The 25,549-nt window shown below is 43.7% G+C and overlaps 1 protein-coding gene across 1 annotated transcript in view; it reads right to left on the bottom strand.

Annotated features, from left to right (window-relative positions):
• LOC108798589 (ankyrin repeat domain-containing protein 33B-like) overlaps positions 1-25,549 on the bottom strand; it is a 93,995-nt gene that overhangs the window by 23,146 nt on the left and 45,300 nt on the right. The window contains exon 4 of the mRNA XM_018570351.1: positions 4,332-4,461. Coding sequence (XP_018425853.1) covers positions 4,332-4,461 — 130 coding nt within the window. The remainder of the gene's footprint in view (positions 1-4,331; positions 4,462-25,549) is intronic.

Genomic DNA, 25,549 nt, shown 5'->3' on the forward strand with positions numbered 1-25,549 from the left:
TCCGCTCACTTCCCGATCATCTCCTGCAGATAGAGGTGACTATCAGTCATCGTTCCACGCAGAGATTCCCCATTCCCCTCTCCGATCCACCAGCGCTGACTGGAGGAACTGACGGGGGATGGGGCAGGCACAGCTGGCTCTGCTTCTAGATAGGGAGAGCCCGCTGTCAATCAGCTAGCTGGGTGGATATCTGAAGTATTGTCGGGATCCGTCCCGCCTGCGGCGCACTCCGTATATATAGCTCGCTATATACTGAGCTTTGGGTCATTGGAGGACGTCAGTATATGTCCTCCTGTGACTCTTAGGAGAACTATGGGATGAAAATGTTACATAGTTCTCTTTTAAATTAAAAGTCTTATTGTATGATTTATAAGGTAGTGCAGAACAAATATACCAGTACGTGATTATATTAGTAAAATCGTTATTGCATTTAGATTGCATGCCCCCACACACTTGCTGCATGTGCATTCTATGTATAATATATATAGATGCATTTGTTAAAAATTCAATGCACAATGCAGCAAGTGTTCGAGGACATCCTATGTAAATGCAATATCGATATTGCTAATACCGGTACATTTGTTCTGTACTACTTGCTAAATCATACAATAATACTTTAAATCCTAATGTTTTATCAAATAGTACAGAACAAATGTACCATTATGTGGTTAAATTAGTAAAATTGGTTTTGCATTTACATTGCATGTCCCCAAAAACTTGTTGCATGGTGCATTGCATTTTCAACATACGCATTCTATAAATAATGTAGATGTATGGGTCAAAAATCTGTGTTGTAGAGTTTATTGCGTTGCAGAGTCCTCAGTTTATTGCGTTGCAGAGTGCTGAGTTTATTGCAATATATATATATATATATATATAGTAGGGATGCACCGATACCGATACTAGTATCGATATCGGTGCCGATTCCGAGTATTTGGGCAAGTACTCGTACTCGCCCAAATGCTCCGATGCCTAGAACGAGTACTTCACGGCGCATCCCTGATTTCTTTCCTTCCCGCTGGGCACTGCTCTGTGTCCCAGCAGGGAGGAGAGAAACTGTGATAGCCGGCCGAGCGAGCGCTGTGGGAGGAGAGCGCTGTGAGCGGCCAGCGTCTCTTCTCCCACACCACTCAGCCTCCTATCACAGTGAGGCAGATCGGTCTGTGGGCGGAGACAGGCCGCGCTGTCACAGGAGGCTGGGCTCTCCTCCCTGCACCGCTTGTTCAGCCTCCTGTGACAGCGTGTCAGAGAGGAGAGCAAGGTACGAACACTCAGCGATCAGTGATCGCTGAGGGGTCTATTCACGAAGCAGCCGAAGGATCTAGCCGTAGCTTCGACTGATCTTTTGGCTAGCTTCTGTCCCAGGACCCCTTCGGTTCAGTAGAACCGAAGGGCTGCTGTACGGGCTATTCCCTATAGCCCGTACAGCTGCCGAAGTCGGCCGAGCGGCTCAGTCAAGCCGAAGGCATATGCTTTGGCTCGACTGAGCCGATGTGAAAGCCAAAGCTGGCCAAGCGGCCGGCCATTGGCCAGCCGACAGCCCGCTTCTGACAGCTGGGCGGAGCCAGCCGTGATCTTACGGCTGGCTCCGGCCACTTGCAGAGAGATCAGCGTCCCTGGTTACCAGCTAACCAGGGACACTGATCTCCAGACAGCCCAACTGTCCCGGGCGCTCCGGGAGTCTCCCGTTCCCGGCCACCCAGGAGAGAAACACTGCTTTTTCTTTTTCTTTTTATTCTGACATGAAGCCGTTTGCTGTCGTCAGAATTAAAAAAAAAATCACCATAGGAATGCATTGCTAGATTCCTATTGGCTATTTCAATTTGCAATAGCCAATAGCAAACTAGCAATGCATTCCTATGCCAAAAAATATTTTCTTTTTTTGACGGCAGCAGAACCGCACAACCGGTTTCTATTTTTTTTACTACTTTTTTAACTTCTTTTCTGTTCTGCCCGGTCCGGTGGGCGTCTCTCCTCCTACAGTGCTCAGCCTCCTGTGACAGATTAGGAGAGAGGTGTGGGGGCGGAGGCAGCTGTCACAGGAGGCCGGGCCAGCGGTGCGGGGGAGAAGTCAGCTGTCAGAGGAGATCAAGCTCTCTTTCCCATACTGCTCGCTCAGCCTCCTGTGACAGCGAGTCAGGTTGGAGAGCGGGTACAATCACTCAGCGATCGTTGAGTGTTTGAAAATAATTGAGGACATGTGATGAAAATAATTGAGGACATGTGATGTGAGCTGAGGAGAGAGGATAACTATTTGGAGCAACCTTTTAGAAGGGTCTTGCCTCTCCTGGGATTTTGACTGTAAATTATGTCACAGTGAGGAGGTCACTTTTTCTTAGGGCCTGGCCCTAAAGGTGGCTACCCAGAGGGAGCATCTCTAAGAGAAGCAAGAAGGTGGCTACCCAGCTAGAGCAACTTCAGATGACTCTGCTATCCTAAAGAGTGTCTAGGAGAGATTAGGGCTTTTGCTAGATAGAAATTGTACAGTATGTAGACCCTTATTAGTCAACATTTTAAGGAAGAGTGGCTGCTCTCATACATAGGGTGGCAAATCGAATTGGCTGCTTCTGCTCAGAGGGTGAGTTACTATTGGCATGCTGCTACTAAAAGAATTAAGGCCAGCAACCATACTGCTGCAGTAGACAGTAACACCTCTCTCTTATAGAGTCACTGTACCTATCTGACTGCTCCTAAAAGGCCACTATTAACTTAGCTGCTACTAGAAGACCTAGAACATTTTGTTATTTGTGGGTATACTGTGCCCCTAACCCCTGTCTCCATGAGTCTATTGCTTGAATAAACTGCATAAAAGACTAAAGTGAAAGGTGCCTAACTTGTTGTTTGACCCCCACAAAAAGAAAATGATATCCTGCCTCGTCATATTGGAGGTCATACTGGGGGGTTGGGGGCTCTGCTACAACATCTGACTTTCAGATTCCATTTAATAAATGCTTATGTGATTTAGCTTGATTCTAATGTTAACAGTTACAGACTCAGTATGTAATATCAAAGATTATCATGGGGTGTGCAGCTAAATTCCAGCCACCTATGCAGCTATTGGTACCGTGAGCGGTTGTCCTCACACCGCATGCAGGTACCCACACGGGAGGACCAAAAGCATGACCCGACACTGCAAATGAGCTTATATATGGTTTATTATGCACACCAAAATAGATAAACACAACCAAGTAATAGTGGCTAACTACATCTAAACACAAACACATGCAAAAAGTAACAGGCTAGTAAACCCGGGGAGCAAAGTGACACCAGGGGAGCTAAGGAACAAAAGGTCAAGGAACAAGGAGGTTACAGGACTCAGGACTCACAGGAAATGGCGACAGGATACCGAGACAAAGTCCAGACTGCAGGGAGGGATTTAATACCCCCCCAGGTCGTGATTAATCGCTGACAGCTGGTAGACACCCACAGGTGAACATTAGACCCGCAGGTCCCAGCACCACTTAGTGGGGATCTGGTACCTGACAGCTCCTGGCTGCCTGCAGGTGAGCGCAGGAACTGCAGGACCTGGGTCCAGCGCCACCTGGAGGTGCTATGGTCCCTGACAACAGCTAATATGAGTGCTTCTACTCATGCTGTTGGTGGGGCTTAATTTTTGGCTGCTGATGCATCTAATCAGTGGAGAGGAAAGCTGCAGTGCAGGGGTGGAGTTGTGTAAGCTGTGCGGCTTCTACTTTTAAGGGACCACTGGCTGGACTAAACATACTCCTCACTGAAAGTCTTTGGTCCCCAAAGAAGCAGAATTTGTAGTTATAAATAAACCAAACTGAATTCAACACTTGCATGGAACATTTGCAAATAACCACTGTTAAGAAAAGGTGTAGGCAATGAAACTTTCCACCAATGGGTATCAGGTTTATATGGGAATAATGAACTGCCCCTAGTATAAGTTGTGGGCAAAGGGACTTTCCACCATGGTGTGTTAGGTAAAGAGTAGGGGGGTATCATTCACTGGCAAGGTGTCTTGATGTACTTGTGCATTGTCAGGTCTGAGTACTGTGTTGGTAGCCTCTAAAGAGCTGTTTCCCCTAGAGTCATATGTCATTCTTATGGCACATCGAATCTGTTGCTTGCCTCTTAATATTCCGGGTTTGGGTGTCTCTTTGACAGAGGGTTTCACTGTACCTCAGTGTGAATAAGAACTTGTCTTTCAAAAAAATCCCACCACCCTGCCAAAACCTAATATTTTTAGAAAGCTTTCATTTTTGATCCTTTGAATAAGCCAACAAATGCTATAATGCTACAGTATCTCTAAACTTTCTGCTAAAATATTTTGAAGTACTTTTTTATTAGTTTTAAAGATAAGGAATTACCTGCTTGTGCTGCTGTTATGAGAGCAGTATTCCCCTCATTATCTTGCCAGTTGACATCAATGTAAGGGCATTGAGATAACGTGATCACTATATCCACATAGCCTTGATAGCATGCGACAAGTAGGCCCGTCTGTAAATTCATAATGAAATTAACCTCAGTTATGCAGATAGAGCATAGGTTCTAAAAAAAATGACTGATGGATACTTGATGGATTTTTTTTGCTACTAAAATACTCAGAACCTCATATTAATCTCAGAGCTGAATGACTCAGAGAAAAGAAAAATCTCCCTCCTTGTCTTTAACCACTTCAGGCCATTTTTCAGTGTTCAGCGCTGCAGTACTTTGACGTTTATTCCGTCATGCAACGCTGTACTGAAATTAATTTTAAGCCATTTTTTGGGGAGAGATAGAGCTTTCTTTTGGTGGTATTTAAACACCACTGGGGTTTTTATTTTTTATTATAATTAGGAAAAATTACAGAAATTTTTTTTTTACATTATGTTAGGAAACATTTATTATTACCCAGTTTTTTGGTAAAATATAAAAGATCGGGTCACGTCGGGTAAATAGACACCAAACATGTCAAGCTTTAAAATTGCGCGCACCCGCGAAATCGCAGAAAACTAACATACCCAAAATTGGCCAGAGAAGAGCATTTACAGCTTATCAGTTTAGTGTTATCAGTTAACGTTCGCGGCGATATGTAACATGTGCGGGTTAAGGGGCGCAATCGTCTTTTTTGCACGTATGCGCCCCCAACGCATGTTTGCATGCGTGTATGTATGGGTGGGGACTTTACATTATTTTTTGTTTTTTTATTCTTTTTTATGTGCAACTTTAAAAAAATTTTGGGGGGGGAACTTAATTTTTTTGTGCTTTTTTCACCCCCACTAAACTTTATTGCTGTCACATACGGGGGCTAATAAACCCCACCCCTATGTGATAGCAAAATATGTGACAAGTCCTCTTTATGGCAACATCAGGGGTCTCCAAGACCCCTAATGTCACCTAGGCCCCCCCAAAAGAAGCTGATGAAGCACAGATCTGCTCCATCAGCTTCTTTCCAGCTTCTGAAGCTTGGGAGTGACACAAGAATGCGGAAGTGATGTATTATACAACACTTCCGCATTCTTGCAGAGGAGAGGGGACCGAAGAAACATTCAAAAATATTTTAATAAAAGTATTAAAAAATTATTTTCCTTATAGTTCCTTTTTGTTCCCTCACCCTTCAATATCCAATTAGAGATATGCAATCTCTTTGTTAAAGAGGAATTTCACTTCATTATACTTCATTACATTTACAGGGTTATTCACTAATGGGTAAATAATTTGAAGAAGGCAGGAGAAGTGAACAATCTAGGCCAAAATAGCTTCTCCAAACTCTTCACCCTTTAGTGAATAACTCTGTTAATCTTTCTAAGAAATATCAGTGTATAAACCCCCCCCCCCGCCCCAAAAAAAAAACATACTAGTCCATGGAGTCCAACATTGTCTTCATTGCAGCTATAGTTCTCCAGTCACCGGTATGCTACTGTGCTGATACCTTGAAAGTTCTCTTTCTGGCTTCACGGTTCATGTGTAGAGACTTCGCTGGTTTTTGAGGCAAGTCTGCATATGTGTGGGTAATCCTGCACTTGCACAGAAATGCTGCAAAACTCTGTCAGGTCCAAGACCTATGGAGTGTCTGCACATGCACAGGATTCCCCTTTAATGTGCAGACATGCTGCAAAGGCTTTGCCAGATCCCACAGATCTGTCAGAGAAGTGTGGCATTTCTGCACATGCACTGCATTGAAATTGCGTGATACTTTGTCCCACTGCCTCATAGGATCTGTAACATTGACATCCCAGGAGGCAGCAGCTGGGCGATTACATCATCCTCGCCAAGGAAGCGTGGGGGTTGTAAAAGAAGAAAAGGTATTTAATATGAAAAAAAAAATACTGCAAATGTGTAAGAGGGAGTGAGAAGGAAACAGAGGAAAGTTATTTCTTTCTATGAGTGAAGGTCCGCTTTAAGAAGATGATATTTAAAAAAATCTTATACATAGTATTTTGACCAGAAGGGCATGCAATTCTTTCTACATTTGTAGCTACATTTTACTTTTTACATTGTCACTGTCATTTTTGAACAAATGGTTTAAACAATGAAAAAAAGTACATGATGAAAAAAGTCTTCAAAGATGGTAACTAGATAAAAAGTATGACTTTATTTTCCCTGTTATTAAATAAAGCACTGCTTTTGGCAGAATGGGGTTAAATAATAACAAAATGTCCCTAACACAACAAGGTGTTTAAGTAATTTACCAGAGATGTTAGGGTCCCCGCATTTTCATGTCTTGTTATTGTGGACCCAAAGTTTTATGATTAATATTTTATTAAATATCATAATTAAATTGTATGATTTTAGACTAAGGATTGACTGGGGATAATAATGTATACAGTACTGTATTTCACACATAATATTGTGTGCATCATATATTTATACTATTGAGATGGAGATTTTAGTACCCATTGTATTACTTTCCAATGTCATTAAGGAGTTGTTGTCCGTTGTACACCTTACAAAGCAATGAAAATTTAACAGATCTACTCATAGGCTTCTTGATTTATGCTGGTAAATATTTATTGTGTGAAATATATGTGTCACAATAATGGTTACCTATTCTTCATGACAGAATTATTTTGAAGTCCAGTATGGACTGAACAAAAGTTTTCTTTAGGACCTCAGATAAGAACCAGTTGAAGCTTACAAGACTGGAAAGAGTTTAAATAGGACTCTTGAAAACCTGGAGATTCAACAGTCCACAGTTGGGAAGAGTGCTTACAAACGGAATAAAATAAGTACTTTTTATTCATCCTACTAGTGAGTGTCTTTAAAAAATAAGTGAAAGACAATCTCCGCAATCCTCAACCACAAGACTGATATTGTGACAGCTAAAGACCTTAGGTTAAGGAAGGTAGGGAGAAGAGGGTGGGGAGATAAAAAGAGGGACAGGGGGGATGGACAGAAAGAGCGGAAAAGAGTAAATAAGGAATATGTTGGGAGGGGTGGGGGAGGAAGTAGGGCAGGGAGACGGGGAGAAGGGACAAGTGGAAGCAAAAAAAAGTGAGATGTTGTGGGAGAAGTGGGAGTTGGAAAAAAAAAGTGGAAAAAGAAGAGAGAGGAAGGAAGGGCAGGGAACAGGAAAGGAATGAGGGGGAGGGGGAAGACGGAGAGAAAAGGACAGGAAGCAAATCAAAACGGGAGAGGAGGTAAAATATTATCTTCAATTATAACAGTGTGAAACATGCAATTCATAGTTTAATCCTTGTGGTATCCTTCTCTCCATATTAAATATCTAGTATACATCTCTCCGATTCGATAATGCCGTCCTATCTCCTCCTCTAACTGGTCCATCTACCCTCTCTGTGACACTGTAATATTACAAATCTGTTTTACCATCATGGAAATGTTTCCATTGTCTGGCTACACTGGTCTTCTTATTTGACTTGTCATTAGGGATGCACAGATACTTTTCGAGTACCAGTGCAGATACTTGGCATTTTCATGAGAACTACCAGGGTTGCAGCGGTTGCAGCTGGGACCGGGCTCTGGCACTCCTCCACTGTCCTGAAATCATTAGTCTGTAATGTTTTAGAAAAACTGTCACATGACTATAAACAAAAATGTATCAGTACTCGTACTTGTAAGTACTCGGCAAGTACCAGTACTCGTACTCGCAAAACTGGTATCTGTGCATCCCTTTATTTATATTTATAAAAACAAAATCGTACATTAAAACAGATATGTAAAAATCCCAGAAGCTCCGTGTGCTCCCTACAGATGACAGCGGCCTCCTAACTTTTGAATTTTTCTCTAGTGTAGTCTTGGAGCTCAAAAGTATCGGTACATGTACTCGTACTTGTACCGAGTACTGTACTTGGTATCTGTGCAACCCTACTTGTCATACATGCAGTCCCTTATCCTGTCACAGAGTCTACTTGTTTTACCCACATACTGTACTCTGCAAATCTTGCAAATATATATATATACATACACATATATACATACACACACACATACAGTATATCCTCACTATTTTGTGCTTGCTTGTCTTTCAAAAATGTCTTAACTTCATTATAAGCATTAACAATGATACCTTCTCTAAGTACCCACACCCGTGGGTACTTTGAGAACTAAGCCAAGTGATAGCGAGACCATTGAATTTATGATTGACATAAAGCAACTATTCTTCAGTATATTAACCAAGCTAACACCAACCCCACCCTTATTTTTAGTTGCTATGCAACCTTTGGCGGCAATTATAGGTTGGACTCGATGGACTTGTGTCTTTTTTCAACCTGACTATGTAATTAGCTTGAGGTGATTTACTCTCAATAATTGACACAGTGCTCTCGTCGTTTATTCCTATTTTACCAATATCCAAACAAAATAAATAAGTGTTTACAAAACATTTACCTACAATGTTACAAAATGCAGGTCCTTATTTAAATATATAGCTTATAACATACATAAGTCCTTATTTATGTATAACTTGTGAACACAAATAAACCAAGGTGATATTTGTTATAAAATATACTGTATGTCCATAATAAAAATCTTCACAGTGTCCAGAAATCCACACCAATGTGCTCCCCTCTCTGTGCAAATCACTCACAGGATGGGAAGTGACCTAGTAACTAGGGTTGGGCTCGATGTTCGAGCCGAACGTGAGTTTGACTCGAATATCGGCAGTACGTGTGTTTGGCGAACACACAAACTGTCAGGGTGTTCGGCAGGCTATTTGCTGCCGAGCACCCCGCACAAGGCACTGTGTCATGTGAGCCCTGATTGGCTAAAAGGTCATGATGACTCTACCCAAGCATGGCTAACCCTGTTACAACCAAATGTTTATATGTTACCAGCATCTGTCAAAATGCCAGGCGGTCGTCTGTTTTTTTTCATTATTTCTATTTATTTTTTATTGTTTTATTTTTTATTTCGTCGAATCATCGTGCAAGTACCCCTTACTCATTCACAAGGGGTATGCCCCTTAATTAAAGGGGTACCCTGATGTAAATAAGCCACCTGCCCACACAATGTTAATTTTTTTTTGCTTAGCTGCATTGCGTTCCGTTTCCGTTCCATTTTCATTGCGTTTTTGCTGCGTTCGTGCGTTTCCTGACCGGACAAAATGTGACATGCAGTATCTTCTCTGTCGTAACCTGAACGGACTGCGCACGTGAGAACTGTAGCCCATAAAACACATAGGGATACATTGGGATGCATATTTAGTGCAGGAGCGTACGGATCAGGTCAGCACAGAAAACGGACGTCGTGTGAACAGGCCCTTAGGGGGAACCCCACACACCTTTTTTTTTTTACATAGGGTCCCTCCTATATACTCCTACTAGACCTTTAGAGTCTGGTATGACTTTTGGGGTAAACCCCCACGCTTTAAAAAAAAAAATTTGGTCCATCCTAACATTCATTCCAGACCTGAAGGGTTTGGTATTGTTTGGGAGGAGGAACTGCACGCTTTAAGAATAAAATACATTTTTTTTCTTTAGAAATGTCAGTTTTTCTGCAGCGGGTTCTATACATCATACAGATTTGCCACTTTACAGGCAGTATAAGGGGACCCCCCAGGCACGATATTTAAATGCATTTTCCATTGTTATTGTTACCCTTTAAGTGATGTTAAAACCACTGCTCCTTTAACCTCCTGCCGTTTTACCGCTCCTGACCCTTCACCTTCTACTGGGATCCGCTAGCCCAGTGGTGGCGAACCTTGGCACTCCAGCTGTGCCAAAACTACAAATCCCAACATGCATCTGCCTCTGGGAGTTATGTCTGTGGCTGTCAGAGCCTTGCAATGCCTCATGGGACTTGTAGTTCCAAAACAGCTGGAGTGCCAAGGTTCGCCACCACTGCGCTAGCCCATCTGCGGACCGTGACCGGCTCGGGAGGGCGTCAGGAGGAAGATGGGAAGGAGATAAGCATCTTCTTCCTCCTTCCTGATCTTCCTCCGTATGGTGAATGCAGAAGTGATGTGTATTACATCCCTTCCGCATTCACCTGTCAGTCATCTGGCTGCTATAGCCAGAAAAAAGAAGCTTATAAAGCAGATCAGATTGTCCTAGAGACCCCTAATGTCTCCATAAAGAGGACCTGTCAGTGTGCCTTTGCTATTATATAGGGGGATTCTTATCCCCTATGTCAGTGTTCCCCAACCCCCGGTCCGCGGATCAAATAGTACTGGGCCGCACAGTCTCAGTGTGGTCCGGTCATGCAATATATGGCAGTGCACGGTCCCGGTGTTTGAACACCGGGGCCCCGCACTGCCGACGGGCTTCACAGTGAGAGGCGGGCCACAGTAAAATTAACAAACGTTGACCGGTCCGCGGCGATAAAAAGGTTGGGGAGCACTGCCCTATGTAATAGCAATAACAATAAGTGTAAAAAAAATAAATATAAAAAGTTAAAATAAAATAAAAGTCAATTATAAAAAAAGTAAACAAAAAACAACAAGTCCCCCACCCCCACGTTTACGCACATAAACGTAAATATGCGTCAGATGCGTCAGCGCGCAAAAACGACAATTGCGCTAACATGTTACATATCGCCGCAAACAAGGGGGGTGCAGCCCGCACCCGGGTGACACCATTGGAGGGTTGACACCACAGTGACTGACAGTCGGGGATGAACCGAGAGCCCGACAGTTTCAGGAGAGAGGAGTGGACCCGACGGCATACCTTAGCCCGCCGGGTGAACGAAGATGGCCACCTGCAGGTATTAACGAGCTGGCTGCATGTGCGTGGTGACCTCATGCGTGACACCCGGCCTCGGGACGCCCTGTGTGGAAGTAAAGAATCCCCTTTGCAGTTGAGGATTAAACCTTTTCTCTGCCAGTTTCAGGTGGTGGCCTTGTGTTTTCTTGACTGAACTAACAGTAAATAGTTTATTACTGGTTACCCCATCACCATTAAACAGTTTGTACATGTCCCCTCTCGGTTTCCTCTTTTCAAGAGTGAACACATTTAATGCTTGCAGTCTTTCCTCATAACGCCTTTATTTGCTTTGTTGCACTTCTCTGGACTCTTTCCAGCTCAAGGACATTCTTTCTGTGGATCGATGACCAAAATTGAACCGCATACTCAAGATGTGAACGGCCAAAAGACTCGCAACTTAGAGCTGAGCGGAACCAGCCGTGATCTCACGGCTGGCTCCAGCCAGTTGCAATAACAGTTCAGTGTCCCCAGGTTACCTGGGGATGCTAAACTGTCATTACACAATGACAACTTGGCGGAGCTGGCCATGATCTCACGCCTGGCTCCGGCCAGTTACAATGACAGATCTGTCCCCTGAACCGAAGGGTTCTGGCGGACGAAGCTAACCGAAGGATCAGCCAGAGCTGCGGCTGATCCTGCAGCTACCTTTGTGAATAACCCTTTACATTTCTAATAGCCACTGCACAAAAGGTAGTAGGGGCTACACAAGCCTAACGTCACTCAATAAGATGAGAACTTAGGTCGTGCAAAGTTTCAAGGCAATTGATTGAGGTTTAGGCACATTATGATACATTAAGCTCGTTTTACATTAAAGAGTTTCTAAAGCCTCCGTTTTTTTGCATATATCTACTGCTAGTAGCAGTAGATATATGCAAAAAGTTTTTTGTTTTTTTTTTAAACGCTTTAACAGCGGTTTAAACTTACATTAGGGTACATTAGGCTATTTTTACATTAAGCTAAATGTTTTAGAAAAATAATAAAATAGTTTAATGTGAATAACTTTTGGTATGTTTTATCAAATGACCCCAAATCTTCTGAATATGTTGGCATTGATAACATCTTGTAATGCGTAAAGTTTGGCGGACATTGGTTAACATTTAGGTTGTTTTTTGTACATTAAGCCACATTAAACTCCCCAAAAATCAAGCTTAATGTCACTCATTTGCTTTGTGGGTAACCACTTCTAGGGTAGGTTTGGGAAGCTGAGAACATAGGTTGTGCAAAGTTTCAAGGCATTTGATTGAGGTTTAGATACTCTTTTACACACTAAGATCTTTTTACATTAAGCTGTTCACATTAAATGTTTTAGGATTGTAATAAAATAGTTTAATGTGAATAAGGTTTATCAAATGACCCAAAATCTTCAGAATATGTTGGTATAGATAGAGTCTTGTATTGTGGGAAGTTTAGGGGAAATCGATTAACATCCAAGGTGTTTTTTTGTACGTTAAGCCACATTAAGCTCCCCAAAAAACAAGCTTAATGTCCATGAAACTTGCAGGATAGGTCTGGGAAGCGGAGAACTTAGGTTGTGCAAAGTTTCAAGGCAATTGATTGAGGTTTAGGCACATTATGGTAAATTAAGCTACATTAAGCCATTTTCACATTAAATGTTTTAGGATGTCCCCTGTTCGTCTTCTTAACCACTTGCTGTCCGGGGCATTTTCTTACTATTTGCGCGCACATGATAAAATATAGATTTTTGGCTAGAAAACAGCTTCAACCCCCCCAAACAATGATATACAGTTGTGTGGAAACGTGTTGGCACCCTTCCTGATTTTTCATTGTTTTGCACGTTTGTCACACTTTAATGTTTCAGATCATCAAACAAATTTAAATATTAGTCAAACATAACACAAGTAAACACAACATGCAGTTTTCACAAGAAACCTCATCCTCTTAAAAAATGTTGTGAGCTTACGGCAAAGACATTACAAGAGGGCAGGGAGATTCTCCAGAAACATGGTTTCTGGCTTCTTATGGTCATTTTGCTAAACACTGTAAGGGTGTCATCAAGTGTACAGAATGCAGTAGCGACAGATGTTACACCTATGCATCCTATTTTATTTCCAGACAACCCATAGCAGCCTTCTACATCAAGCCCTGCTTCAAATCATGGTGGGGAGCAACAAAGTCATGCTCCAGCCACAACAAGTGTTTCTTCCTCATGTACTGTAGTCTGCAGGGAGAGCCATGGGCAACCACCTGCAACAGTTACATCAAAATGTAATCAACTCCATCACAAAAGACCTTGGGGAAAGACTCTTGCAAAAATAGTTCTTGTCAAGGTGTTTCGTCAAAGACAACCTGAAAAAGCAATCCAGATGTATGCTGTTTTAGATGACCAAAGCAGTCATTCACTTGCCACCTCAGAATTCTTTGACATATTCGGCATAAGGGGTAACGTGCTATCCTATACATTGCACACCTGTGCTGGTACAGTGCAACACACAAGAAGAACAACCTATGCTGACTTCATCATTTTTCCTATAAAAGGAACCAAGAGAATTGATCTTTCTCAGATCATCGAGCGCAATCATTTGCCTAACGACAGGGAGGAAATTCCTACACCAGAGGATGCACTTTGTAAATCTCACCTAAAACATTTAGCTGCCTGCATACCACCACTTGACCACAATGCCAAAATGATGCTTCTCTTAGGCAGAGACATCCTGAGAGTACACAAGGTATGTCAACAGCACAATGGGTGGAATGATGATCCTTATGCCAAAAAGACTGATCTAGGTTGGGTACTTATTGGAATCGAACGTGAATGCAAACCTCAAGCCTCAGATGGTGTATGCTCCAATAAGATCATCGTACAGGTAAACCAAGACAACATTAAAACACCACCCTGTAATAGTTCTGGTAGGACTACGCACCAGATTTCCTTCAACAGCTTGGATGAGCAGGAATTCACTGATGCAAACACCCAAGACAATGCACCTGATTCCTCAAGCATCACTCCAGTAACTCCACAAGCAGTAAACCTCTTGGAAACTCATCGGAGTCTTCCAAACCAGTCATCATGCAAGATGATTCTCCTCTTCATGAAGAAGCAATAGACCTGCTACCAAAGACTCAAGGTATGCTTTCTGAGACTAACCTCAGACGCCATAAGACTGCCTCAAACAATGCTGTTCTTATGAAAGCCTTTCAACCTGGCGAACATGCCACAGGATTTTTAAGACTTAAATCTGGGAATGGACATGCCCCCTGTACAGAGAAGCCTGGGCTTACAGTGGGACTTATTAAAAGACACCTTCGGCGGCGCGCGGCTGCCGATGACGGGTGGTAAGTGAGACAGCTCCGCAACTCCTCCGGACAAACACCTCATTAGCAGGGAGCAGCCCGCTCCCAAACAGCCGAAACTCACCCACCCTAGCCTCGGGAAGACTCCTGATACCAGCCATGTCGCAATCCCGGTCCAGAAATAGCCAAAAAATGAAAAATACGGGAAAGCCCATAGCGGAAGCAATGGCCAGAGCCTCAGCCAAGATGGCGTTGTCTCCCGCCGCACGAACGGCTCACTCACAGACTGCCTCGGCCTCGAGCAGTGACATGGAGGAAGGCGAACAGGCGAATCCTCGTCCACAGAAACGCTCACATTCCGCCTTATTACACCAGTTTGATGCCATGCTACAGAAGGCGCTACATGCAACATCTAAACAGATCACTGATCGCCTATTAAAAGAGATCCGTGAGATAGGCCATCGCACGGCGGCTCTTGAAGACAAATGTGACGATCTCACAAGTGATCTAGCAGATCAGGCAAAAGAAATAGAGACACTCCGAGATGACAACAAGACACTCTTGTCTAAGGTAGAGGATATGGAGAATAGGTCCCGCCGCTCAAAGCTGCGTATTCGCGGCCTACCTGAACATATCACAGACCTATTTTCCACTGCTTTGGCGCTCTTTCAAGAACTGGCGCCGAAACTACCAGTTGAACATTTGGAAATGGATCGAGTCCACCGAACACTGACCATACGGAAGCCGGACGGCCCACCTCGTGATGTACTGGTCAAGCTACACTATTATCGTACCAAAGAGGCACTCCTAACAGCAGCCAGAAACAAGGCTTCCCAAACTCCACTGAACTTTCAGGGCCACAATTACCAGCTCTTCAGTGATCTGGCCCCGTCCACCATCTCCAAGAGACGGGAGCTGAAGCCGTGTTTGGAAGTGCTGACCAAGCATCATATCCCCTATAAATGGGGTTATCCTTTTCGCTTGCTCTTTACACATGGAGGAAGACATCACTCCTGCACCTAACTGGAGGAAATCCGGGCTAAATTATCTGCCCTTGGCTTGCACGATCCGCACTCCTCATCACCAGGCCCATCCAAGTTCCCGGCTACCTCGTCAAAGCGTGACCACAGTGACTCCGACCATAATCACTCAAGCGAATCCCGGCGACCAGCCACCAAGATGCCACCTATACAAGGCGCGTCAGATTGATTGCCTGTGACCCCTCAACATGCAGATGTAGTCGCACTCTCAGCGACCCCCTTGGGAGACTCTCACCGCATAACATGGAGCATTACCCTATGGAGCAGTACTTTACCCCTCTGCCCGTTAACCACCGGGACGGCAGGAATATACCCATCAGTGTTCCCATGCCCGATTGGGGCGGTGAAGTGCACTCGAGATACACACGAGTCTCCCCCACTTTTTCTTAGTTAGATGTCTGAATAGGCCTACCAGGCTGTGTTGTTCCCACAGATGTTTAGCCCAGAGCTGCAACACGAACTGCTCAGTGTGCCCATCGATTGCAGAACGCTTCCCGCACGGTTGGTAGGTTGTCCCAGACTCGAGGATTTTAATACAGCGATAGTGACTGAAAGCCATGCGAGAGGGCCTTCATCCTCTTCCCACTTGTCAGGGTTTGGCAGGAAAGATAGTGGTACCTGGTGCCCCAGATACCCTACTACTACGCCACACACCACCGAAAATTGTCCCTGACCAAATCCATGCAGATCAAATCTAGAATTATAACCCTTATACACCGATCCTCGAGGCTGGACAGCAGACCTTCCTCCTTTTATGTTAACAGTTGGATAAGTTTCTGTTTATATATTTTGCCTTCACATATTAAGCTCCTGTTTTGTTATCAGGTTTAAAACAAGTAACCTTTGAGTTCCTGGATCCTTCTACTAGAGAAGTTTCGGTATACTATCATATAGGATTGTCCGGGGGAGTTTGTCAATGTGCTCCCCCTGCCTTGGGTAGATTGGGATCGCATGGATCCCCCTACCCAACGTTACAGAACTGATGCGGATATACTCTGCCTGCAGCACTTGCTGCAAATTGTGTTTTTTGTTTTTGTTTTGCATCTTTCAACATACTATTATTACAGCATCCCCATACCTCCTGCCCCCTCTCTCTCTCTTTTCCTCCTTCTCCCACTTTACCTCTGACCTCTCTATCCTCCACCCCCAGTCAGGTAGCGAGGCAGGAACTGATCATTACTTTTATGATGGTTCCTTCACGACTTTCACAAGCCCTGCTAGAAGCTTCCTTCCCACAAAACATGACCCTTAACATTTTAAGTCTTAATGTCCAAGGCCTCAACTCTCCAAAAAAGGGAACGCGGGCATTCCGTTTTTTCCGCTCTTCTCATGCAGACAACATCCCTATATTCAACGCCCGAACCAAAACCGGCAGAAGACATAAACCGCTTCTTATCTCAGATTTTCCTCCCCTCCCCTCCCTTCAACCAGCCCAGATAGAGGCCCTAGAAGACGAGATCACAGATCAGGAAGTTCTTCATGCTATATGCTCCCTATCTAAAGGGAAGAGGCCAGGTCCCGACGGACTTACAGTGGCATACTATGACACCTTTAAAGAACAACTTGCTCCCCTTCTAACTGCTTCCTTTAATTACGTTAGATCCGGGGGTACCCTAAACCGAGACTCCCTCTCTGCATCCATCTGCATGATACCCAAACCACGCACTGATCAGACCGATTGCTCGAACTTTAGGTCTATATCGTTATTGAATGTAGACGTAAAATTACTTGCTAAGGTCCTGGCAAACAGACTGCTTCAAGTAATAGGGCAACTAGTTACACAAGATCAGGTCGGATTTATACCCAGTAGGCAATCGGGAGACAACGTCCGCCGAATTACCCTACTTACACACATTGCCCAGGCACAGCACATCCCTGCTATGCTCTTATCTTTGGACATTAAGAAGGCCTTTGATACAGTATCGTGGCCCTATCTTTTTGCCACCCTCCGGAGGTGGGGATTTGGTCACCACTTCATCACCTGAATAACTTCACTTTATAACAAGCCCACAGCACATGTGAAATATTCTGGGTACCACTCACCAACGTTTGATATACTCAAAGGTACCAGGCAAGGCTGTCCCTTGTCACCATTACCTTTTGCCTTAACCCTTGAACCCCTGGCTTGTTACATACGCTCCTCTCCAGATATTTCTGGTATAACCCACGCTGGTAAATCCCACAAAATTTGTTTATTCGCAGATGATGCCCTCCTTACCCTTACCAACCCCATCATTTCCCTCCCAAATCTCAAACTTGCCCTCAACCGATTTGCCTCCATATCGGGACTCTGGGTCAATGACTCAAAATCAACAGCCCTTAACATCTCGCTTCCAACCCCGGTAGTGTCCACCCTGAAAGCAAACTTCTCTTATCGCTGGTCTTCCACTTCATTACCTTACCTAGGGATTAACTTGACCTCCTCATACCCCACACTTTATAGAGCCAACTACCCTGATCTGATAAGAAAACTGATGAACCTACTTAAAAGATGGGCTCGATACCAACTATCTTGGTTGGGCAGAATAGCGGCCATAAAAATGTCCTTCCTACCCAAAATATTATATTTCTTCAGGGTTCTACCAGTACAGGTTCCACCCTCGGTATTACGTACACTACAGTCTCAAGTCATGCGCTTCATCTGGAATGATAGACGCCCTAGGGTCCCACGCAACACCATTTATCTACCTAAAATTCGAGGTGGCCTAAGTGTCCCTAATTTTTTAAAATATTACCAGGCAGCTCAAATAGGACAGCTAACCAAATACCACGCCAAGTCCGAACTTCCCTACTGGGTAATGCTTGAAGACTCCTTCCACCCGGATACTTCGGTAGCCAACCTTTTATGGCTTCAACCTAAGCGGAGACCCTCATCTCTAAATCCCATCACTTCCTTCTCACTGCGCATTTGGGACTCCCTTAATAAACAAAAGGCCTTAACCTCCCCTCAACTACCATTGTTATCTTACTTGAGGAACCCCAACTTCCTTCCAGCTTCCTCTAACACCTCTAGCTTCAAAATATGGTCAGACAGGGGACTCACACATTTCGGGAAATTTCAGACCCGTTCGGGCGTGAAACCTTTCCCGTACTTAAGAGAACACTACGATCTACCGACTAACTAACTGTTTCGGTACCTCCAAATAAAAAACTACATCCACACGCATATGAAGCACCTGTCCCAATCTGGCCCTCCAAGTCCTTTTGAAAGAATTTGTGAAAATAACCCACATGCTCCTGGAACCATTTCCACACTACCGCGCAGGTAAATCCTCTGCGGCTGAGAATTTTGAATTCCAGGTTCCAACCAGTACCGAAAATGATGTTTTGTATATTGAAGTGCCATGACTTTGTGCTATGATAAATTGTCATGTTATTGCCTTTTGTCTTAAATAAAAATGTATATGGAAAACAAAAGACACCTTCGGCTTTCAAGTCAGCTCTGCAGACAAGCCACATACCAAACGTGGTATTCTCTCAGTAGTTCCCATCAGCATACAAGGTAAATCCTTACTTACTCAGAGACTATACAAGATTTGGATGCTCCACTACTAACAGACAAACATTCAAAATGGGAGTCCTGGAAGCAATCTCTACATGCCTTAGATGGAATTGACATACCACGCTGCTACACTTCAGCTTCCCTTGCTACAAGTCAGAGAAAAGTGCTTCACATCTTCTCAGATGCATCAACTGAGGCCATAGCAGCTGTTGCCTACCTCAAGGTAAGAGACTTTTCTAATCAAACCCATGTAGGGTTTCTATTTGGCAATGCTAAGTTAGCACCTACGCCTGAACACACAATTCCTAGGCTTGAACTTTGTGGGACTGTACTAGCTGTAGAAATTTCAGATTTTATACTGCGTGAGCTAGACATTCATATAGAAGATATCAAGTTCTTCACAGACAGCAAAGTTGTTCTGGGCTACATATACAATCAGACAAAACGTTTCTTTGTCTATGTCAGCAACCGTATAGAAAGAATCAGGATATCTTCTAAACCTGAACAATGGCATTATGTTCCATTAGAAATTGATCCTGCAGATCATGCCACCAGGCCAGTGTCTGCAAGTGTCTTTGCAAATTCTTCTTGGTTAACAGGGCCTGAATCCCTGCTGGATCATCCAGAAGAAACTACTACTGATATCTTCAGTCTTCTAGATCCTGACAAAGATCCAGAGATTCATCCTGAAGTCAGATCCCTTGTCACCAGATCTAAACAAAGATTAATTTTGGGCTGTCAAAGCTTTGAATGTTTCTCCCAGTGGACAAGGCCTGAACGCCCTACTGCAAGGTTAGTCCATAATGCATCCTGCTTTCACACTAACCCCAATGATGTTCACTGTCAGGACTAGCACATATGCCAAAGCCCTCTTTCTGCAAAAGACATTGCTCAAACTGAGCTGATCCTAAGACGGAGTGCACAACAAAACATCTCTAGCACAGAGATGAAATGTATCCATGACAAGGAGGACATTCCTAAAATTAATCCAACAACTGCCAAACTGAATCTATTCACCGACAGTGATGTGTCTACAGATGCAGAGTTCACAACCATCCTTACTCCAGTGATTATTTTCACCCAGAAACTTGGAACTGCTCCTATTTCACCTCGGAACTTTACAGTTGGAATTACATGAGTGCCAATATTCTTCAGGTACTAACGTGCACCATTCACATCTAAGGATTGACTTGCTTAAAAGTGCCTTTAATCTACCAAATAAACTAATTTCCACATATAAGGAACTTTACAAGTTTGCCTCCTATGGAAAAGTGACTTACTACACTTCAAAGTCTGTTCCAGTTATCAAGTCTGCTATGTTGATGGTCACAGATTTTATCTGACATTTGAACTTGTGCATGTACAGTATGTTCTCTCTTTACTTTTCAGGTCCAGAGGACAAGTTGCAAGTTCATATTCATGGACTCAATGTGTATAGTTATATAGTTGAATATTTAGTTTTCTCTTATGTCTTTCAGGTCTTCAATATATAAAGGCAAATTGCACTATTGTTTATTTGCACTTGCATAACTACCGTTATGATGTATATAGTGGCAGTGTGGAGTGTGCTGCCACAGTAGTTGTATAAACTATGACAATTGATAGTTATGGTTAATATTCATACAAATGTGAAATGAGAATCATATAGTTTATTTTCCTTATGTCATTCGCTCATTGGTATGCTATAGCTCCTTGGTTCTCAACTGGTGGGTCGTGACCCAAAAGTGGGTTGCCACCCAGTTTTCAGTGGGTCACCGCATGCCTTCCACTTTTCTAGATGAGAGCTCCTCTGGCTCCCCCTAGCGCAGCACTGCAGTTCTTGAGCCAATATATTAAAAATATGCTGCCCAGCGCTGAGTGTCAGCTTGAGGTGGGATGGGATGGGGCTATGGCCATGAGGGAGCTCCACCTATACGTGCATTGCTTACAGCTTCCTCACGTGTCCTATAGAGGTGCCATGGTGAGATCAAATTCTGGCTCCCAGCACCTCTACAGGGCACACAAGGGAGCTGTACAAGCAATGCACATATTGATGGAGCTCCGTTACAGCACAGCAGCCCACACTGGACCTCAGCCCGAGGATCCACTCCAATTCCCGTAAGGTAGGGAGATTAGGTGAACCTTAAAATTTTTTTTTTTTATAAAAAATAGTTTGGAGTGTGTATGTGTGTCAGCATGTTTGTGAGGGTGTCAGATTGTGTCAGTGTTTTTGAGGGCCTAAGGGCCCATTCACACCAGTACCATGCATTAATCGCATAGTACCATGCGTATAACTCACTGTACCACGCAATCACACCTACCGTGTGGGAGGTGTGTTGCGTTGCCATTCATTTGAATGGTACCCCAAACACACATCCCACCCACAGTTCGTACATCCGCACTTGAACACGCGACTTGGGTCGCGACTTAATGACTAGGGACAAATGTGGGTTCTGAGGTTACACAGGTTGAGAACCACTGCTATAGCTAATTATTATACTGACATCATGTGGTCGCTTTGGGTTATTGCACCATGTTTTTCTGTGTTCCCTCTCATCTATGAGGTATTTCCCCTTTCTTGTTCAGACCAGTTGTTTCTAGTGTCATGGCTGACAGTAACATGACCACATGTTAATCTGCATTGCATGCTTGGAAATATTACTATCTCCGACCTTCAAATGCCGTCTGTTCATTCATCTCATGTATCCTGTTGTCTGCTGTAACTAACCTGCTACAAGCAATAAAACAATTGTGGATGAAAAGGTATTTGGTGAGTTCAGCTATCTGATAAGGATTGTCCGCAGTGATTATATCTGCTTATACAGGCCAGGCATAGAGGTCTCAGCAAGGGATAAATCTCTAATACAACAATCGGAGTCAGAATAGCTTGTAAACGGCAGATTAGGGATTCCTGCTACAGGAAATTGCAGATGAAAATAGATGTAAACTTGGTAAGCATAAATTTAACCATATACTCATATACAGAGATGATGACAAGTTATGATCAGTGAGTCCTTAATTGAAATCAATGGACGGTTTCTGTTGTAGAAAATCCTCTATGCGTTTTGCCACAGCCGTGGCTTCATCAGGAGGAACATATGATGTGGGTGATTATAACCATATATGAATATAGCAGCAGCTATTCTCCCATTGGAGTGAGCAAAATAGGACTGCAGAGGCTTGGCTCCACCTAGGGGGCCGTGGGAGAAAACCGAGCAACGAGGAGAAGATTGCAATGGAGATGATGCCTGTTGATTAAAATAGCATAGCATATGTGTTGAGGCTTTCCAAGATAAGGCTGCTTATCTTGGAAAGCCTTATCTTGCTTATCTTAGAGCACCTTGCACAACTGCTCTAACATGTACATGGAAGCTGTTAGTATAATGCATATCAATTTTTGTGATTTCAAATAGGTAACATCTGCTTATTTAGCCTATCTGAAATTGTGTCAAAGTTGGCTTATTTTTAACAAAATTTCACCTATAGGCAAAATGCATTGGAGTCAATGCAAACATAGACATTGTGGTTGTTTGAGGTTTTTTTTCTATAAAGGTTTTGAAGGTTTTAAATGGCTCCTGTGTGTGTGTGTGTTTTGCTTATGTTCTGAGTGTTCTTTTGCTTGTTTTGTGGGTGTAGTTGTCAGGGATTCTTACCTTTCCTTATCCAGTTGCTTACAGGATGGCTGTAGTGTTTCTGACATTGTTGTTCTTCTTTTGCACCCTCATGTCCAAACCCTCAAACATCATCACTGAATTGGCAAGACTCCTGGCAAATTCCTGTCTCACAGTGATGATGCAAGCACCAGTTCACTATTGACTCTTCACCCTGTCCTTGCGTTTGTTTCTGATCTTCCAAGTGTTCTCCAGTTCCTGTTCTTTGTGTATGACCCTGGCTCTGGCTGACTGATCTCCTGGTTCCTGACTCTGGCTATTGTCTCTGTTCATCCTCCTTTCAGTGCTCCCTGACCTGGCTTGGCTGACTACCCGTTTTGGCATCTGATCCTGGCTTGGCACTGATGACATCCTGGACTTTCTTAATTTTTTGCATTTATGTTTTTTGTTGTTTTCAATAAACTCCCTTTTATTTTTAAACCTGCACTTTAAAGTCCGTTTCTACCTTTGTCAGTGATATGCATTTATTTTGGTACTGAAGAGGTGCAGTGATTATGTATACATGTACACATTTTCATGACTCATGACTAGTAGACTCCAGTGCTGCTGGTTACTTTATTGACAGCACATCTGCCTCTGAGAATTCAATTCCTCTGTTACCTCCTATAGCGCCATTGGCCATTGAGACAATTGATGACAGACCCCTGCACATATTACCCACGAGACCTCTCCGGTCGATCTGACTGAAGGGGACAGGGAGTTGGTATGTTTCCAAGTTATATCCTCTCCACACTATCCCATTGTTCTGGGTTACCCATGACTACAGAAACATAACCCGACCTTCAATTGGCAAACGGCTGAGATCCTCTCTTGGTCTCCACAATGTAACGCTACATGCATCCATAGGCCTGTTAAGCTCCTTTGTAAATCCTCCATCTCCATGTTGCCTACCAAATATCTGGAGTATCAGGATGTCTTTAATAAAGTGTGTGCTGGTACTCATCCAGCACATCGTCCCTACGATTGTGCTATCAAATTGCAGCCTCGAGCAGTCCTTCCTTGTGGCAGGATTTACCTTCTCTCTGTTACAGAGAATAAGGCCATGGAGGAGTGTGTTGCGGATGCACTTTTCTGGGGGTTCATTCGAAAGTCCACTTCTACAGCAGGAGCTGGCTTTTTACTTCTAAAGAAAAAGACCAGGACGTTAGATGAGTTTTTCAATGTTTATGTGAAAATGGGCTTTTCTGTAAACTTGAGAAATGTGAATTTCACCAGTCCCAGGTTACCTTTATGGGATACGTTATTGTATTGATTATAGGTTACCTTTATGGGATACCTTGTATTGATTATAGGGGTCATAATCGCATCATGATCAAGAATGCCTGCCCTATTCCTTAAATCATGGAATTATTTGACCAACTCAAGGGAGCAACGGTCTTCACCAAACTCTATCTGAGGGGTGCATATAATCTCGTAAGGATCAGGGAGATCCACGAGTGGAAGACAGGGTTTAATACCAGGAGCGGGCATTACGAGTATCTAGTAATGCCCTTTGGATTAGGCAACACTCCTGCTGTCTTTCAGGAGTTCATTAATGATGTTCTCCATGATATGATACAGCAATGTGCGGTAGTCTATTTAGAGGATATTTTAATACACTCCTTTTGTCTTAAATCGCAACACCAGGACGTTAGATGAGTTTTTCAATGTTTATGTGAAAATGGGCTTTTCTGTAAACTTGAGAAATGTGAATTTCACCAGTCCCAGGTTACCTTTATGGGATACGTTATCTCCTCTGAGGGGTTCTGGCCCTACTGGTCTCCACTCTATTCAATGTTTCCTTGGTTTTGTCAATTATTATCATAAATGTATCAGAAATATTTCCTCTCTGGCAAAACCTATCTCAGATCTGACTAAGAAAGGCAGTGATCCACACAACTGGTCTCCTGCTGCCTTCGAGGCCTCAAAGCCCTTAAAGGAGAATTATGGGGTAAGTGAAAAACAATCATTACTGTAATTCAAGCCATCCTGTGACAAAGAAACTGTCACAGGTCGGCCCTGTTGATCGGGAAGTCAGCGAACACATACCACCAATCTCTGACTTCCCGATCCTCTCCCTGCAGGGATTCCCCCACCCCTCTCCATTTCTCCAACGTTGACTGGAGGAACGGATGGGGGGGGGGGGGGGCAGGCACATAGAGAGGCAGAGCCAGTTGTCAATAAGCCAGCGGGGTAGATCTCAACAGTGTTTCGGGATCCGTCCTGGTTGCGGTGCGGCTCTGCTCTCTCAGCATATATACAGAGTTTTGGGTCACTGGAGGACAGTAGTATATGTGCTCTCCGCACATCCCCGGTGACCCCGCACATCCCCGGTGACACCATACAATCTCCGGTGACCCCGCACATCACCGGTGACCCCGCACATCCCTGGTGACACCATACAATCTCCAGTCACCCTGCACATCCCCGGTGACCCTGCATATCCCAGGTGACACCATACAATCTCTGGTGACCCCGCACATCTTCGGTGACCCAGCACATCTTCGGTGACCCCGCACATCTCTGGTGACCCCGCACATCTCTGGTGACCGGAGAGAGCACGTGGATAGAGAACTGGCTACGGGAACGGGTCCAGAGGGTATCTGTAAATGGCACCTTTTCAGAGTGGGCTAGTGTAATGAGCGGTCTGCCTCAGGTTTCTGTGCTGGGTCCCATATTGTTCAACTTATTTATTAATGACATCGGGGAGGGTGTTAACAGCGATATTTCCGTTTTTGCGGATGACACCAAAATTGGGAGGGTAATAGACACGGACTTAGACATTATAACATTACAGGAGGACCTGGATAAAATAGGGGAGTGGGCATTAATGTGGCAGATGAGGTTTAATGTCGATAAATGCAAAGTAATGCACTTTGGAATTAAAAATAAACAAATGGGTTATACAATTATGGGTATGCCGCTAGGGAAGTCAGAAATGGAGAAGGATTTGGGGGTCATTGTAGACCACAAACTGAAAGGTAGCTTGCAGTGCCAGGCTGCTGTAAACAAAGCTAGCAGGGT

This window comes from Nanorana parkeri, unplaced genomic scaffold, assembly GCF_000935625.1.
Source record: "Nanorana parkeri isolate BGI_ZX_2015 unplaced genomic scaffold, ASM93562v1 scaffold1512, whole genome shotgun sequence".
NCBI lineage: Eukaryota > Metazoa > Chordata > Amphibia > Anura > Dicroglossidae > Nanorana > Nanorana parkeri.